Here is a 19582-nt window from a genome sequence, read left to right as displayed (position 1 = left end):
TCCTTTTTTTTTTTTTTTTTAAGTTTTATTTATTTAAGTAATCTTTACGCACAACCTGGGGCTGAAACTCACAACCCAGAGATCAAGAATTGCACTCTTTGAACTGAGCCAGCCAAAGGCCTCTTTTCTTTTCTTTTTTTTTTTTTTTTTAATTTTGGGAAGGGTACTTAACATGAGCTGGCTAGCTAACTTATTTAATAGATTTTTAAGTGTGTCATATAGTATTCTTACTTATAGTATAGGCACAGTGTTGTACAGCAAATCTCTAGAACCTACCTTGCATAAGTGATATTTTATACATGTTGATTAGTAACTCCCATTTCACCCTCTCCTAGGCTCTGGCAGCTACCATTCTATTCTTTGCTTCTCTGAGTTTGACTATTTTGCATACTTCATATAAGTGAAATCATGCAGTATTTGTGCTGTGACTTGCTTATTTAACTTAGAACATTCTCAAGGTTCATTCATGTTGTCATTTGCAGGATTCATTCATTTGTAGGATTTCCTTTTAAGGCTGAATGGTAAATATATACCACATTTTCTTTATCCATTCATATCTTTGTATATTTATGCATGCATAAGATTGTTTCTGCCTCTTGGCTTTTATGAATAGCACCACAGTGAACATAGGAATGCTAATATTTCTTCACAATCCTGATTTCAGTTGTTTTGGATAAATACCCACAGGTAACATTGCTGGATCATATGATAGTTTTGGGGTTTTTTTTGGGGGGGGACCCTCCCTACTGTTTTCCACAGTGGCTGCACCATTTTTGCATTTCCACCAGAGTGTACAAAGGTTTTAATTTCTCCATACCCTCACTCACACTTGTTTTATGTTCTTTTGATAGTAGCTATCATAACAGGTATGAGGTGAATATAACTCGTTGTGGTTTTGATTTGCATTTCTCAATTGTTTAATGACCTTGAGCATCTTTCCATATATCTGTTGGCCATTTGTATATCATCTGAGAATTATTTATTCAAGCTTTTAGCCTATTTTATAATTGGGTTGGTAGTTTCTTTGCTGTTAAGTTGTAGGAGTGCCTTAGATATTTTGGAGATTAACCCTTTATCGGAGACATAGTTTACAAATATTTTCTTCCATTCCATAGATCATCTTTTCACTCTATTGATTGTTTCCATAGCTATGCAGAAGCTTTTTAATTAAGGTAGTCTTACTTGTCTATTCTGGCTTTTGTTTCCTGATGACAAATGTCTTTGCTCAGTTTTTGGCTAGTTTTGTTGTGGTGTCTTTTGATGTACAAAATATGTGTGTGTGTGTGTGTGTGTGTGTGTGTGTATAATTATTTATGATTTTTGCTTTTTGTGTCATGCTTGAGAAATTTTTTCCTATATCAAGGTTATAAGATCTTTTCTTTAATGTTTTAAATCTTTGCTTTTCACATTTATTTTGGATGTGTAATGTGTGGTAGGAAAAATTTACCCATGTCATTAGTCATTTGTCCCAGTACTATTTGTTGGGTCAGTTTTTTCTCACTGATTTACAATGCCATTTCAGTCCTATACATCTCTTTATTCTGTTCTGTTGGTTCACTTGTTTATTTCTCTGATATCAGGCTATCTTAATTACCATGGCTTTAACAATAAGTCTTAATGTCGGGTAAGGAAAGTTTCCTTTCTTGGAGGGAATTGACATCCTATGATACTGATTATTCCCTCCTAGAAATACAGCCTGTCTCTACCTTTTTTTCCTAAAGACTTCATTTATTCATTTGAGAGAGAGAGCACAAGTAGGGAGGGGCAGAGGGAGTGGGGAGAGCCCACCATGGGGCTCCATTTCAGGACCCTGGGATCATGACCTGAGCCAAAGGCAGAGACTTAACTGACTGAGCCACCAAGGTGCCCCATCTCTTTTTTAAAAGAGCATTTTTAAAAAATGTAGTAAAAGAATTCCATTTAGAGCATGTATGTTTTGTTATATCTTTTCCTAGTAAAACTTTATAGTTTTTGTTGCTATACAAATAGATCTTTTTTCCTGTTTCATAATCTAAGTGGTTATTACTAGTGAGTAGGAATAGTACAGATTTTTACATTAAGGTTGTATTTAGCAACTGTTGACTTACTAGTTCTGATAGCACCAAATAATTTACCTGTAGATTCTTTTAGATTTATTATATGGAAAATTATTTTGTTTTCTTTAATATAATTTTATCTCTTAGTGCTTCATGTCAATTTATTGCTTAACTAGGATATCTATTCAATATTATATAGCAAGCACCTTTTTCTTTTTTTTAATTTTAAGTGAGAATGCATCTAAAATTTTACTATTAAGTATTATGTTTACTGTAATTTTCTAACATAGGTATTCTTTATCTGTGTAATGATGCTATCACTCTGAATTTAAGATTTCCCCATTAAATGAGTCTGTTCCAATCAGCATATTTTATGAAATTAAAAAATTATGTATATTAGGCACCATTCCCAGGTATTCTGATAGAGTCTAGGCATTTGTATTTTTAAAAGAATTGTGATCAGGGTTTTTGTTTTTGTTTCCGTTACGGAGGTTGAATTTTATTGAATGCTTTTTCTGCATCAAATGAAATTATCTTTTTAAAATTTTAATTGATAATAGGGTGCCAGTAATATAATTTCTGTTGTTGAACTCATTCATGCTTTTTTGGAATAAATGAGTAGGCTACCAGTAGCCCAGATGTGGTATAGGATGATTAGAATGGGCTTGGATAATGAATTATCATCAGTTCTATTGAATTATCATTAGTTCTATTGGAAAATAGAGGACTGTAATGAAAGAGGGAAGGGAGAAAGCATTTGAAAAGGGCATTAAATTTGATATTAAAATGTTTTTATTTTTTTAAATTTTATTTATTCATGAGAGACAGAGAGAGAGAGAGAGAGAGAGAGAGAGGCAGAAACACAGGCAGAGGGAGAAGCAGGCTCCATGCAGGGAGCCTGACGTGGGACTCAATCCCAGGTCTCCAGGATCAGGCCCTGGGCTGAAGGTGGCACTAAACCACTGAGCCACCCGGCCTGCCCTTAAAATGTTTTAAATCACTTTTGTGATTATATACCCCATCAGTGAAAAAAAATCAAGTATGCATATGTTTATTTAAAAACTGTATGTGGGGCACCAAGGTGTCTCAGTTGGTTAAGCGTCTGACTCTTGGTTTTGGCTTAGGTCACGGTCTCAGCGTTGTGAGATTGAGCCCTGCGTCAGGTTCTGTACTCAGCACGGAGTCTGCTTCTCTCCCTCTGTCTCTCCCTCTGCTCCCTCTCTTTCTCTAAAATAAATAAATCTTAAAAAAATGAAATATTAAAAACTGTTCATGTATTTTACAGTACTGGTACTTTACCTACATTATACATGTAAAATTTAAGTGAGATAAAGATGAAATCATTACTTTAAAAATTTTACTTTACCTAATGTTATAAGAAATTTTTGTTAAAGTCGCAGAAATACTTTTACTAAAACCAGTATTGTTGACTATACTTTCTAGATTTTTTTTTTTTAAGATTTATTTATTTTATTTTATTTTTTTTTATTTATTATTATTTTTTTTATTTATGATAGGCACACAGTGAGAGAGAGAGAGGCAGAGACATAGGCAGAGGGAGAAGCAGGCTCCATGCACCGGGAGCCCGATGTGGGATTCGATCCTGGGTCTCCAGGATCGCGCCCTGGGCCAAAGGCAGGCGCCAAACCGCTGCGCCACCCAGGGATCCCAGATTTATTTATTTTAGAGAGCGCTTGCACAGGTGTATGAGTTGGGGAGCTAGAGGGAGAGGGAAAGGTCTCCATAGTTTGAGTTTATTTTAAAAAGGTATTTATTCTTCACATTGTTAAAATGCCACCTTTACCTGAAGAGGCAGATTAGTATCTGCTGGAAAGATACAGAAAATAGTGGTTTACTGGTCTCCTCTTTGGAAGTGAAAACTAGGAGGCTTGCTTGCTGGCTCAGCATAGGATAGATGTATGTGGGGAGATAACATGGTTATCTTCATAGAAGGGACTGTCATTGGGAGAGTGCCTACATCAAATACAGCCTTGTTGTATGTAGTTTTATTATGAAAAATCAAAAAAAGAAAGTTCAAAAAGAAAAGGATATGTTAGGCAGCTGATATAGTACTGCTTGTTTTTTTTATAAAAGAAAAATGAATAAGCAGTTTTCTAGGTTTAAAAACTCTTTTAACTCTGCCATTGAGATATAAGAACAGATATCTATATGATAGTTTTTTGCCCACTGCCTGTCTAATTTCTGTTAATGTGTCTGCTGTTGAAAGATCTTATTTCTATAAAATTGACCACTTTGATGAAATTCTGTAAGGCATAAGTGACAGTCTCCATCTGGGATATTTGCACCCTTCCCTCTGAATTTCTCTGAGACTGCATATAACATATGGCTCTGGCATAGGGTCCCATTGAGGATGTCATATTGTTCTGTATATTAAATGTTGGAAAGCCTATTTCCTTTTTGAGAAATATGAACATAATGAACATTTAAATGTTTTCTTAGACCTACTCTACTTTGGAGGCCGCAGCTTTAAACCATATTCTGTGACAAGTCAAAAAGTTCACAAATTCTTGCTTCTATCCCACCCTTCAAAAACCTAGTAGGCTAGGTAGAAGAGTCTCTTTGAAAGTCTGAAGAACCTGGGGAAATGCCATGCTAGGGATTTAAGATAATTCTGCAAAATTCTATATTCTCTACCTATTTGTAACTACATCAATTAATTTTAAAGGATGTGAATAAGGATTTAATAAGCAATTTTCTAACCAGAATTTATTTAAAAACTAATTAAGGGCACAATTATTTCATAGTTTAGAACTATTTGAAGTTGCCTTTTTCTTTTTTTTAGAGAGAGGGCATGTATGTGCAGGGGAGGAGCAGAGGGAGAGGGAGAGAGAGTACCTCAAGCAGGGTCCACACCCAGCATGGAGCCTACATGGGTCTGTATCTCACAAACCTGAGATGATGACCTGAGCCGAAATCAAGAGTCGGACACTTAACTGACTGAGCCACCCAGGCATCCTGAAGTTCAGGCTTTTAAAACAAATTCAGACTAGTAATTTTCATTAGTGATTCAACTTAATGAGTCTGTAATGTACTTTATTACTTGAGGTATTAACTTTTCCCCCTCTATGCTTCTTAGTAATAGGAGTGAAACATCTACATCTGATAACACAGAAACTTATCAAGAGAATACAAGGTAAGCTTTTGAAAATTCTGCTACTTTAGTAAATATCTGTCACTTTATAATAGATTTTTTTAAATAAAATTTTTTTATTCAATGAAATCATCAGACATAATGCTAGATTAGCAGTTTAGAAATAAATGCCACAGATACTTTTACAGATCACATTAAATTAGAATAGTCTAGCTCTCCTTTTTCACTGTGGTCCGGTTTCTTCCATGAATAATTTAAGTAGAGTTGTCAATATCGAACTGTCCTTTGCTGAAATTCTGAGGTATTAAACTTCAGTGATGCATGATCCTCAAAATGTTTTGAAATGTTGATCATTCTGATGATTGATGCTTTTGTTTTTCACTTTTCCTATGAATTTTGTACGTTAGATTCCTAGACACTGGGATAGACTAAAGATCTGACTTTGATGGGAGTCTTTTTAAAAGTTTTGAGTTCTTAGATATGCGTTTTCCAAACTGGGACACCACAGGATATTTACAACTTTCAAGGGAGTTACAGTGACATCTGTTGGCCTTATCTGAATGACTAAACTTAACTTTTTAGGACGTAACAGCTAAGTTTGTTTTTGTTTAGGCCAAAGGCACCATAAAAAAAATGTACTGAGATATTTTAAGGGTACTGTAAACTGAGATTGTTTGGAAACATCTGTTGTAGATCATTTACTGAAAATAGTTTTTTCAAAATGAGGGAATCTTTGAATAATCTAATAAGTATAACTTAAAAAAAAGACAGTAATTGTCCAAAGAATAGGAAAGCATCATTTTTATGTTTTGATTTCAAAGTAAGTACATTTCATTTAAAATTATTTTATAGTTCTGGGCATCCTACCTTTAAGTGTCCCTTGTGTCAAGAATCAAATTTTACCAGACAACGTTTACTGGATCACTGTAACAGTAATCACCTATTTCAAATAGTTCCTGTGGTAAGTACCCATATTGAAGACAGTCTTCTGCTTAAATATGTTGTTGCATTTATTTCACTTAATGTGTACAAGAGAAAGTAGTTGATTTAAATTTCAATGGGGCATTATCATTAAGGTAGGTTTTTGTCAACAAAAACATTAATGCCTGTGAAGCAGAATGAGATATTTAAAATTCCAGTAACTCACTTATAAAAAGGGAGATGCTTACTGTAAGGTTATATAGGAGAACAACCTGGAGGAAAGTAAAATCGTGAAAGGTGAACTGGGGATTTTCATTTGAGGAGTGGCAGAACCAGACTCTCTTGGAGCTTCTTGATTTCTTAGTCTATAGGATGCAGGCAACTGGATCTGGTCTGATGGCTCTGCTGCAGGTAAATATACACTTACAAATAAGATTAAAGTCAGCAGGTATTTTTAATTGTATCCTTACAGAATCTAGTATATGAATGCATAAAGCATGGAAGGAAAAGAAACATACTTTTTGATGCATACATATCTTTTTGATGCCATTTTGAGGCTGTGTAAGAAAGGGGTGAGATCTTTTTGATGAATGAGGGAGACAGAGTGGAGTGCGGGATTCCAGCATTGTGTTAATGGTCCTACAAGTCCTCTTTTGGAACATGAGTCACACAGGTAAGTGATTTCAACTGTGAATGGAACTGGAGAAACTGAGATGGAAGAGCAATTTCTTTTTCAGCTGTACCTTTTGATATATAAGTATTTTCTTCAGACATGAGTAGTAGGAAAATTTTATAAATAAAAAGGATTATAGGTATTTCTAAGTGGTTTTATTTGCTTATACTAGAAAAAGTTGTGAAAGAATATGCTTCAGTATCTATTGAGGCTGCCTTAAACTCTTACATAGCACTAAGGGAAACACACCACCTACTTTGCTCATTAGGGGAGCGTCAGTTACTGTTCAGTAAACAAATACAATTGCCAAAGATGTCTCCAGGAAAAAAATCTCACGTTTAAGATATTTCATTTGTTTTATATTACATCGGCAAATTTTTGTTTCTGCATTATTTTCAGCACAGCATGAACTTTGGCTAGAAAGTTCTAAAAGTTCCCAAAAGTTTCTTCTAATTTCATTTGAACGTACCATCCATTCACTTTTTAGTGTGTCCTTCATTTGAAACCTTAAGGATATAATTTAAAGTTTACTTCACTTTCATTTTACTTATAAATAAAAATTAAGCTAAGAATTATAGTTTTGTGGCTCAAATGAGATTACATACTGGTTAATGATAGCAGCTATGATTGGTATTATTAAGCTTGGGTGTGATGTTTCTGTTCAAACAGTTGTGTAGTTGGCAAGTTAAGTAACAATATATAAGATCTGTATTTTTATTGTGTTAGTATAATTTATCTGAGGTAATTTGATTAGGAAATGATTTTATCCTGAAATTTGGATCTTAGAAATGGTTTTCATGTAAATATTTTCAGTAACATAAGCCTGTGTTGTTTTAATACTTTCAATAATTAGTATGTTTGATTATTTTTCATTATTTTTTACTTAAACATTCTATTTCTCATAGACATGTCCTATTTGTGTGTCTCTTCCTTGGGGAGATCCTAGCCAGATTACTAGAAATTTCGTTAGTCATCTAAATCAAAGACATCAGTTTGATTATGGAGAATTTGTGGTAAGTGAAATTCTTTAAGCTTAAGAAAGTACCCTATAAATATTCAAGTTAAATTAACTTTTTCGATCCAGACTTGAGTTTTGAGACAAGTTGCTGTATCATACTGGATGGTTATAGAGCAAGTTCTGTTGTTTTTACAATAATATAGGTGTTTTTATAATAATAATTTGGCTTGTGAGAAGTGGTGAAAATTGAATTTACTGTTCATCTCCTATACTAGAGGGATAATTAACATAAGAAGAGCAAACCCCTAGATTGACAAAATGATGATTTATATGAAAACTGTCTAGATTTAAGGGATAGTTGTACCAAGTGCTTATAGAAGTAAAATTGGTACAACAGATGGAGAATGTATTTCTCATGTAGTATAGGTTGCTTATTATAACAGAGTTCTCATATCTACATGAGACACATTCTTTTTAAAAATGAGGAAACTTAATTATTAAATAAAGCCAAGTTGAGTAGAGTCTGGTCTCAGATGATGGCTTTAACAGGGCATGAGGGAAGTTATATAATATAAAAACAAATCCCTAAATCAAAACATGGGGTTACTTTATACCTCCCAAATGTGTCATGATTTTTTAAAAAAAATTAGATGACTTTTTTTTTTTGAAATTACATTTTATTCAACTTGAATGAATTAAAACCATACTAATTCAGTATTAATCCTGACAAAGAATGACTGACACTTGTTTTCCAGTTTAGGTAAGCACAGGCAATGTGCAATTCTGACAGTGGCATGGACAGAATTTACATTTTTCTCTTTTCTAATTTTCCATTGTTAAAATTATATCAGGCTTGATAAATGCTTTTATATTTTGTGGAATTTACATGTTTATTAGTCATACTGTTTTAAAATAACAAACGTAAAATTCAAGTGTACTTTTATAATTTTAGCATTTTTATGAAATACTTGTAGATTCTTAAATTCTCATTTTAAGACAGTTTACTGTGGAGAACTGTGATTTGGAAAAACAAAAATATATTTTATGAACCACTTTTGACCTAATTGTCCAGTTCTATTATGCCACAAAAGAGTATGTAATTTTAATTATTTGAGATTGTCAAGTGGAAGCCTATTTTAAAGCAAACCCATAGGACATAACTGATAGCAAGTAGAATTAAGTGAAGAATGGGAGTATAACTAAGATTGATGAGCTATAGTTTTTAGCTTCATGTTATGAATAAGCTGCTATTCAGTTCTCTTCATTTAATAAATGCTTATTTTCTTTAAAATGAATTTGTTGGGATCCCTGGGTGGCCCAGCGGCTTAGCACCGCCTTCAGCCCAGGGCATGATCTTGGAGACCCAGGATCGAGTCCTGCATCGGGCTCCCTGCATGGAGCCTGCTTCTCCAGAGGGAAGCTTCTCCCTGTGTCTCTGCCTCTCTCTCTCTCTCTCTCTCTCTCTGTGTGTCTCTCATGAATAAATAAATAAAATCTTAAAAAAATGAAATGAATTTGTTTTTAGACACTTGACACTCTTTTCTAGCGATGACAGAATTTATTTATTTATTTATTTATTTATTTATTTATAATAAATTTATTTTTTATTGGTGTTCAATTTACCAACATACAGAATAACACCCAGTGCTCATCCCATCAAGTGTACCCCTCAGTGCCCGTCACCCATTCACCCCCACCCCCCGCCCTCCTCCCCTTCCACCACCCCTAGTTAATTTCCCAGAGTTAGGAGTCTTTATGTTCTGTCTCCCTTTCTGATATTTCCCACACATTTCTTCTCCCTTCCCTTATATTCCCTTTCACTATTATTTATATTCCCCAAATGAATGAGAACATACACTGTTTGCGATGACAGAATTTACTATCATTTATAATTGTGGGTTACCTTTACCTATACTTTTAATTAATAACCTCATCATAAGGCACTGTAGCTCTCAAATTTCATTCTCTGCTGATCCCATTTGAGAATAATTGATAAAAATTATTCTTGATTAATTAAACTGAACTTAATTACTAAAGTTCAAGTATTTAAATCATATTTTAAAGGATAGTGTATATATTGTAACGTAAATATAAACCATTTCAAGTGTGTGTAATGTATTGGGCAAAGTATTGAGTAGTTGAGTATGTTTTTTTCATATTGACATGTTAACGTTGTTGTTTTTAGAATCTTCAGCTAGATGAGGAAACCCAGTATCAAACTGCTGTTGAAGAATCTTTTCAAGTAAACATCTGAAGGCTATAGACATCTCTGCATCTTTGTACCTGCAAGTGCCATCTTTAAGGGGAAAACTACATGAAGTCACCGTTTCAGTAACTTGATGTGTATATTAATAAAAGTAATTCAGTCTATTGATTTAGGTTTTTAATTAAAAAATAAAGATGGGCTGTCTAAAAGCTTCATCTTATTGATAAGTTAAAAATTGAAAGTTAGGACATATCTTTAAAAATACTGAAAGGATTATATTTCATTAATGTAATGAAAAAAAAAAGGGTTTCCCTGTTGTACTTAGCTTTTTTTATATTACACATTCTTGAATTTTTCCTTATGTTGCTTTTGAAATTTGGTGCAGTTCTTCCCATTGATGTTCTTGTACACAGGTAACACACGGTAGATGTGATTGATATAAACCTACCAAATCTGAGCCAGTTATCAGAGTTGCAGAATGGAGACTTGAAGTGCTAAATGAAACAATCCAAAGGAAATTTTTTAATACAGATTCTAGCTGAAGAATTCAACTATAAGAAAATTGTATTTATATAATGTTTAGTATTTTTGAAGACTAGTGAGATTTCTTTAATAATTATAACTTTAAAAAATGAAAGTTCATTGTAAAGATACTCCCTTTTTGCTTTAGAAGGAAATACTAAGAAAAAAATTTATTTCTTAAGTGGGCGGTTGGTAATTTCAAATCCTGTTTGGCTAATTTGTAAGCCTAAAGTATATTAAGCTGAATTACAGCTCTTTGGCCTCAGAATTTTCAATAGCCAGTATTTCTCTTTAGCTAAGATGAAACTTTTATTAGAAACTTTCAGTTGGTGATATCATAGTCTACATGTATATTTAAACGAGAGGTTTGGCTTCATCTCAGTTTAGAAATTCATCCAAAGCTAAAGATGTATATGTATATATGCATACACTTTCGTATGTGTATATACACACATATGCATGCAATTTGTCAGGTTATATACAGAATTTCTATTAAAATTTTAAAAATGGACAAGCAATATGGAATTGAAGTATTTATCTGATTTGATTAAAATTTTATATATCACCAAATTTTTAGAAAGTAATAATAAAATGCTAAGTGGTCTAGTTGGCTACTATTACACCTTAAAAGTTGAATTTACACGCACACATAATTACCTTATTTATATGGTGCTCATTTGTTACTCTCAAAGGTAATGCATGACTATGAAGTAATGAGAATGGGTGCTATCAGCCACTCTTTTTCACTACTCCTTAGTCAAAACTGGGTTTGTTCTTAGTATTTATTAATGAAAATCACAAAATAACTTGTACTAGAAGGCTTAAATCACAGAATAAAAGAGGAAGAGTATATCAGCTGACATTCCATACTAATATTCATTGTTTACGCTTTCTTTAAAATAACTAAAAGAACATAAAAGAAAATCTCAAAAGTAGTTTGCTGCTAATATATACATATATTGTACGAAAGGGTATATTTTGGTTTTGTTAAAACCGTTGTTGACTTTTCTACAGTGAACATTTTTTTAACTTGATTTAATAAAAATGTTAATTTTGGAAGTGGAGTTTTGTAAAAATGTTTTTCAGTCAAACAGTAATAACTATGGGTAGAAATAACAATCACCAAAAAAGCCATACATCTTGATGAACATATGCCTTTGTTCTGTCATTCGAAAGAGTGATGTTTACTATGTGCTTGAACATTTTCTCTGCAGTTACATGAGTGTAATTGTAAGAATAGCTGTTTAATGAACTCTTTTTTAAAAGATTTTGACCATAGGTTTTTCCAGTTTAAAGCAATAACTTTACTACTTTCTTTCAAAGTTAATACTTCGAGTATATCAAGTTTTAAACCATTCTGAGATTTGAGAGTTTCTTTAAAGCAAAATTGTAGTAGAGATCATCTTGATGAAATTGTGTTTTGAAGTTTGTGGATTAGTTAAATATCAATAGTCTTGTGTGTCTTTCCTATAAACGTTTTCATAAGGAAAATATTGACTATTTGCTATTATCTGGGAATTCCTCAGTATGGAAATGTTTGTTTAAAATCTCACCTTTTGTCAGTGGATTAGGAATAGGGACAGGCTTTACAGATTTACAGTTTAAATTCATGAAAAGGTCCTTATTTTTAATATGCTTATAGCTGAGTCAGAATAAAGGAGGGAAACTATTGATTTCTGATAACCTAAATGTCACAATACCACTTATAGGAAAGCTATTTCCCTCAGCAAATTACAGTTTATGTTGTTAAACAGAGTCTTATTTGAGATGTATTGCTTTATTTTTCAATTAAAAGTGGTTTTCTCCTACTTGTGTGTCTAATTAAAATTTTGTCTAGAGGCAAACATGATAACATTTAATTCTCATAACTCACCCTGGAAGACATGTAGGAGATAACCCGTTATTTTGCACTTCAAAAAGTAGATAGGGGAAAGCTACTACATGCTGATGCTATATGTTGGATTTAACTTTATAAACCTATTTTATCTTTATTTCAAGTGTTAATCAACTCATAAGGCTATTTTGTCAAGTGTTTATGCAACAAGATTTTCAAGTCCTATTAGCAACGAGGCAGAAAAGTAGTTAAGTGGTTAATAAACACTTTTATATGGAGAAGTTACCCTTAAGTAAGATATCAGAGTTGTAAGAACATATTGCTAAATACAATGTCATATACCTTTTGGGCTGCTTAATAAGTACTAATTATGACCTTCATTGAATCCTAACTTTTATAGAAATCCATTAAGGCTGCTACTCAAAAGAATAAACCTTTTGAGGAGGTGATGACATTTTAGCCTTTGTGACCCAGAAAACATGTAAATACATGTAGAATAAAATTCATGATAGAAATATGAATAAAGTAATCATTCCATGATTCGACTTAGTGTCAATATAATTTTCTGATTATGCAATACAATTTTGAAAAAAATTGTGGAATAGAAAGGAGTTACATTAAGAAATTAAAAGAATATAGGAGCCTCAAGAAAATGAGTATTACCACTTCCATTTGCCCCAAATATGACAGCAATTGTCCAAATCTGGGATTGAGGTGACAGTCACCACACACACATACACACACCCCAAAATAAGAAAGATAATGTGTGTATTCCATTATGTACCTAACTGACAAACTTGCATTAAACTAGACCACAGTTTATTGTGTTTGTTTGTTTGTTTGTTTATTTATTTATTTATTTATTTATTTTTAGTTTACTGTATTTAATGGAAGTTCTTGAGAGTGTAATGGTGAAGGATATACCGTTACAGAATTCAAAATGAGCAGGGCACGAAACTGAATGTGGAGGAGACCTAGTCACCTGAATTACAGCCATTCTATGTATATAGAGAGAAGGAACACATGAAATGTGAATGAAGAAATTTCATACTTGTCAGTATGGCAAAATAATGCATGATCGTGTGCACAAAGTGAATGATAGCCCTTAGATCAAGACAAAACATTACTAGAATCCCATAAATACCCTTATTTTGGCTTGCAGTCAAACTCGTCACCACCACTAATTTTTAATACCACAGGTAGTTTTGCCTACTTTTATACTTGATAGAAAAGGAAACACACAATAAAAATTCTATCTGGCTGTTTTTGCTCAACATTATTATTTTTTAAGATTTTATCTATTCATGAGAGACACAGAGAAAGAGGCAGAGACACAGGCAGAGGGAGAAGCAGGCTCCATGCAGGGAACTTGATGTGGGACTCGATCCCGGGACTCCAGGATCACACCCTGGGCCGAAGGCAGGCGTTAAACCACTGAGCCACTCAGGGATCCCCCTGCTCAAGATTATTTTAAGGTATTTATATGCAGGTTTTAATTTATATGTAGGTTTAATTTAATTAATATATAGGTTTTAATATGTGACTTGCCTTTTGTGCAGAACAGAAAAGCTAAAATAAAAAGCCTTTGTGAAAGTTAGATCTATTCCAAGTGATTGATGTATGTTGTTGGCACTCGCAGGTACCAGATATAGGTGAAAACTAAGAACTGGCTGGCCTTCCCTCCTCAGTAACTGGGAGAGATGGATGAAGAGAGTAGCCCCTGACCTTTCTCCTCAGCTGCATGGAGGAGGTTCTTTCCAGGGCATTTTGCAGGCAGCAGATTTTCTAAAAGTCAGGACTCTATTTCCTGGAAATTGAGTCTAATGCTACCAATAGAAACTTAAAGAGGAGTTACACTGAATACAAAAGAAGGGAAACTGAAAATGTTTAAAACAACCAAGCCTAGTTTCTTGGGTTAGAATGGTTTTGATGATTCTGTGGGTTGATACTTAACATGATTTTAGACAAATTACTCAGCCTCTCACCTCTATGAGTTGTGAAGATTGAGTAAGCTAATAATACAAAGTGCTTGTTACCTTTACTGTTCCCATGTGTTCAGTCCATATATACCAGTTGTTTATATCTGGCAAGTCTCTCGGTAAGTCCTGCCAGGAAAGCCTGGGGTAATATATTTTTCCTTTCAGAATATAGATCCTAATGGGTTATTAGTTTTTATTATCCTAAACTTTTGCAGGAAAATCTGATACATTTTTTTGTCTCCAAGAAGTACAAATGCTCCAGATAAGGAGGAATCCTAAATAAAATAATATATCTTTTAGAATAATCCTTATAAAGAATAATCAGTTGATACTCATACTGAGTAATCAAATGTAGACCCAGGATTTATTGATGAGAAATTTATTTAGCCTCTTCTCTCCCTGGCCCTGTTTTATTGAGATTTAATTGATATACAGCACTGTAGAAGTTTAAAGTGTATAACATAATGGCTGATTGGCCAATTGTGAAATGATTACCACAGTAAGTTTAGTTAACACCTATCTATACATACAAAAAAAAAAAGAGGGATTTTTTCCTTGTAATGAAAACTCTTGTGATTTACTCTTTCGAAGACCATACAGCAATGTTAACTATAGTCCTCATGTTGTGCATTATGACCGACTTTATTTTAAACATGCCTAGTTCTTAGCCAATAACTAACATGAAGAAACTTGCTGTCTAGAAGAAAACTTACTTTGCAGTATTAACAAATCACTTGAATAGTTTATATATCATCACTTGAATAGCTTATATAGATAGGTTTATCTAGGTTATTCAGTAGTCTTAAAGGGTTTATTTTTTTAAAGATTTTATTTATTCATGAGAGACACAGAAAGAGAGGCAGAGACACAGGCAGAGGGAGGAGAAGCAGGCTCCATGCAAGAAGCCTGATGTGGGACTCGATCCTGGGACTCCAGGATCACACCCTGAGCCAAAGGCAGACGCTCAACTACTGAGCCACCCATGTATCCCTCTTAAAGAGTTTACATAGTTTTTATGAACTTTTTGAAATATTCCTGAGTGTTGAGAATATTGCTTTATGCTAACTTTGTTTTTCCATTTCTAGATAGAATTGATGCATTGTATCTTAAAAGCATTGTATTTCATGGTTAAAAAGTCATTTTAGGCTCATTAGACCAACAATTCTTAACCGTCTTGGTCTCAAGACACCATGACACTCAAATGATTGATGTAAAAAAAAAAATTCTGCTGTAGCATATGATCTAAGTGTAAAAAAAACGGTAATTTTCTAAACATTTACATAGTTGGGGTGTATTATTATTTTTTTAGTTAGGGTGTATTAACAAAAAAGTTCCTAGAAAATGCTCTTTTAGAATTGACACACTCCCAACCGATGGTTGTCTGTTCCTCCACTTAGGATCTAATCAAGTAAGATGTTTCCTAACATAAATTTATTCCTTAAAAACAAAAAAGAATCAAGAAAATGTCCTAACAAACATCTTATTATGGCAACATCCTTAACATTGTATGCAGTTTCTTTTTAAAACTTTGCAGTTCAAGTAGAAGTCTTTTAATTACCAATCCAAGCATGCTTCCATACTTTACCTATGTATTGTGGGAAACTTCATTTTTGTGTACTAGCTGATGCTTTTTGTAATTTGGGTACTTTAAGAAGGTACTTTAGGGATTCCACAGAAAAACAAGTATTTTATACCAGATTAGGCAGATGTTAGTTACCAAGAAAAAACTTTTTTTTTTTTTTTTGCTTTTTTTGCATTCTGCCTTTTGAAATTTAAGCTATGTCTTTAGTTGGTAAGCTGCAGAACTCTGGCAGTTTATGGGGAAGACTGAGTTGAACAGAGGTGATGGCTTAGCAAACAAAAATAGTAATCAAGTCTGTGAAGTTAGTGCTGTATTGCTGAGAGGAGCACTTGCTGAGCTACTGAGATTTTCCAGAACATTTTCAGGCTGTAGCCTGATGACATCCCATCTAAGCAATCTCCACAAAACAACTTCATCATTCTATATTTTATCCTTTTTAAAGATTTTATTTATTTATTCATGAGAAACAGAGAGGCAGAGGCAGAGGCAGAGGGAGAAGCAGGGTCCCTGTGGGGAGGCCGATGCAGGACTCAATCTTGGGACCCTGGGATCATGACCTGAGCTGAAGGCAGACGCTCAACCACTGAGCCATGCAGATGCACCATCATCATTCTATATTTTAGTCTGATTAACAGTATTACCACCTCTGATTTTGTGTTTGTTTTTAATTGAGATAAGATTGACTTAAGTTTCTGGTGTGCAGCAGATCACCACAATAAGTCTGGTTAACATCCATCACACACAGCTGCAAATTTTTTTTCTTTTGATGAGAACTTTTAAGGTTTACTCTCTTAGCAACTTTCAAATACACAATACAGTGTCATTAACAATAGTCACCATGCTGTACATTATATCCCCATGTCTTAACTCATTTTATAACTGGAAGTTTGTACTGTTTGATCACCTTCACCCATTTTGCCCATCTGCCTCCTCTCCTGGCAACCACCATTCTGTTCTCAATTTATGAGTGTGTGATTTTTGTTTTGTAGATTCCACAAAGAAATGAGATCATGCAGAATTTGTCTTTCTCTAACCTATTTCACTTAGCTTAATGCCCTCAAGTTCTATCATATTACAAATGGCAAAATTTGTGGCCTTATTTGTGGCTGAATGTGTATGTGTGTGTGTGTAGACAGGTTTTTCTGTGTCTTGGCTGTTATAAATGCAATAAACATGAGAGTGCAAATATATCTTTAAGAGCTTGATTTTGTTTCCTTTGGATATATACTCAGAGGTGGAATTGCTGGATCATATGACAATTCTATTTTTAATTTTTTGAGAAAACTCCATGATGTTTTTCATAGTGGCTTTACCAACCTGCATTCCCACCAACAGTGCACAAGGGTTCCCTTTTCTCCACATCCTTGCCAACACTTTCTGGTCTTTGATTTTTTTTAATTGAAATATAGTTGGCATACAATATTAGTTTCAGGTATACAACATAAGGATTTGATAATTATATACATTATGAAATGCTCACTGTAGGTTTAGTTACCATCAGTCACCATACACTTGTTATTTGTCTTTTTGATAATAGCCATCCTAACAGATAAGAGGTGACATCTCATTGTGGCTGTGGTTTGCATCTTCCTGGTGATTGGAGATGTTGAGCATCTTTTCATGTACCATTGGCCATTTTTATGTCTTCTTTGAAAAAAACATCCATTCAGATCTGCCAATTCTTTAACTGGATTTTTTTTTTTTTTTTTTGCTATTGAGTTGTCAGAGTTCTTCATATATTTTGGATATTAAACTCCTATCAGATAAATGGTTTGCAAATACTTTTTCCTAGTAGGTTAGCTTTTCATTTTATTGATCATTTGATTTGCTGTATGAAAGCTTTTTGTTTCTTGTAATCCCACTTATTTTTGCCTTTGCTTTGGTGTCAAGTCAAAAAATTATCACCAAAGAGCTTTCCATTTATTATTTTTTCTAGGAGTTTTATGGTTTCAGGTCTTATGTTCAAGTGCTTTAAGTTTTGAGTTAATGTTTGTGTATGGTGTAGGATAGTGGTGTCCAGTTCCCCCAACACCTATTGAAAAGGCTGTCCTTTCCCTACTGTATTTTCTTGGCTCCTTTGTTGTAAATTAATTGACCATATGTCTGGGTTTATTTCTGGTTCTATTTTATTTCATTGTTCAATGTGTCTATTTTTTATGCCAATACTATAGTATTTTGATTACTGTTGCTTTGTAATCTAGTTTGAAATTGGAGTGTGATGACTCCAGCTTTGTTCTTTCTCAGATCGTTTTGGCTGTTCAGGGTCTTTTGTAATTCCATATGGACTTTAGCATTATTTCTGTTTTTGTGAAAGAATACCGTTGGAATTTTAATAAGGATTGTATTGGAAAAAAAAAGGATTGTATTGAATCTGTAGGTGCTTCTTCTTTTGAATGCATAAAGTAAGAAACTCTTGCAATATCAGGAATATATTTACTCCATTTCAGACTAGACTTTTTCATTTTCTTCAGTCATTCCTCATGGCCTGGTTTTAGTATCACTTACCTTTTGATCTTCATTAGCTGGTCCCAGTTCAGTTTTTAATGGTCTGAATTGTTGTCTCCTTGACTGCAATACAGTGCTTTACATTTTTTTTCTGATTGATGCAGAATGCTTTGGTACTATTATGTGCATTAAAAATTTTTTTTAAGATTTTTTTTTTTTAAATTTGAGAGAAAGAGCATGAATGGTCGGGGGCCTCCCCACTGAGCAGGGAACCCAACACAGGCTCTATTCCTTGATCCTGAGATCGTTACCTGAGCCAAAGGCAGACACTTAACTGACTGAGCCACCCAGGGGCACCCCCATTATGTGCATTGTATTAGAAACCATATTTTCATCAAAATTGTTCAAGAATATATGGGCATTAATAGCAGTTTATATCAGTTACAGCCTCTAAATTGTTTTTCATAATTTAGGACCTTCCATTTGTGACTAGTGAATTTTCTTTTTTAGTTTTGGCTCATTGTTGATACATATTTTTTAAAATTTTATTTATTTGTTCATGAGAGACAAAGAGAGAGAGGCAGAGACACAGGCAGAGGGAGAAGCAGGCTCCATGCAGGGAGCCCGATGTGGGACTCGATCCCAGGTCTCCAGGATCACACCCCGGGCTGAAGGACGTGCTAAACTGAGCCACCGGGGCTGCCCTACATACATATTTTGATTTTTAATTTTGGCATTCAACACATTAGCTATCACTCCAAGATTCATTTGCACATTGGGTAAATGAGGCCTTGACCTTCTTGCACATGACCAAACCAGCCCAGGAGCAAATCATTAAAGCCTGCTTTAGTCAGGTTTCATCTATTAATATTTGAGTATGGTTATCAAGCCCCACTTATGAATATGCTTAAATATTCTAGTCTCCAGCTCTTTAATAATGTTCACAAGACTAACAATTCTTCATCTAGTCGTCCATTAAATGTGTTAAAATATAAAATGTATTTAGTTCAGTTTGACTTAGTGAATATACAGTGGGTTATTTAATTACTATTTTCTTTTCTAATTGCTTACAAGCCAACTACTCTAGAACTTTGCCAAGCAACATAATTCTCACTGGTAATTTCTCTTTGGAAAATTAGCTCTTTCAGGAATGCTTAAAGGAGACTATATGTGGGCCATTGTATGGTCTTCAGTAGTGATGGGTGTATTATTTCAATAGAGCTGGAAATCTACGTTTCTTCAATTTGTTATTTAGGTCTTGAATATTAGGGAGGACATTCTGATTCTGAAGAATTAGTTCTTGCACAAAATTTG

At 33.8% G+C, this 19582-nt stretch overlaps 1 protein-coding gene across 1 annotated transcript in view; it reads left to right on the top strand.

Annotated features, from left to right (window-relative positions):
* The window catches only part of RNF138 (ring finger protein 138), a 35112-nt gene extending 22876 nt beyond the window's left edge, over window positions 1-12236 (top strand). The window contains exons 4-7 of the mRNA XM_055324557.1: window positions 5134-5190; window positions 6001-6109; window positions 7648-7755; window positions 9886-12236. Of these exons, the coding sequence (XP_055180532.1) occupies window positions 5134-5190; window positions 6001-6109; window positions 7648-7755; window positions 9886-9954 (343 nt within the window). The 3' untranslated portion in view covers window positions 9955-12236. The remainder of the gene's footprint in view (window positions 1-5133; window positions 5191-6000; window positions 6110-7647; window positions 7756-9885) is intronic.
* Window positions 12237-19582: the final 7346 nt, after the last annotated feature.

The sequence above is a fragment of the Nyctereutes procyonoides genome, unplaced genomic scaffold (genome assembly GCF_905146905.1).
Source record: "Nyctereutes procyonoides isolate TBG_1078 unplaced genomic scaffold, NYPRO_anot_genome, whole genome shotgun sequence".
Taxonomy (NCBI): domain Eukaryota; kingdom Metazoa; phylum Chordata; class Mammalia; order Carnivora; family Canidae; genus Nyctereutes; species Nyctereutes procyonoides.
The sequence above is the reverse complement of the archived record's forward strand: the minus strand, read 5'-3'. Positions and strand labels throughout refer to the sequence as shown.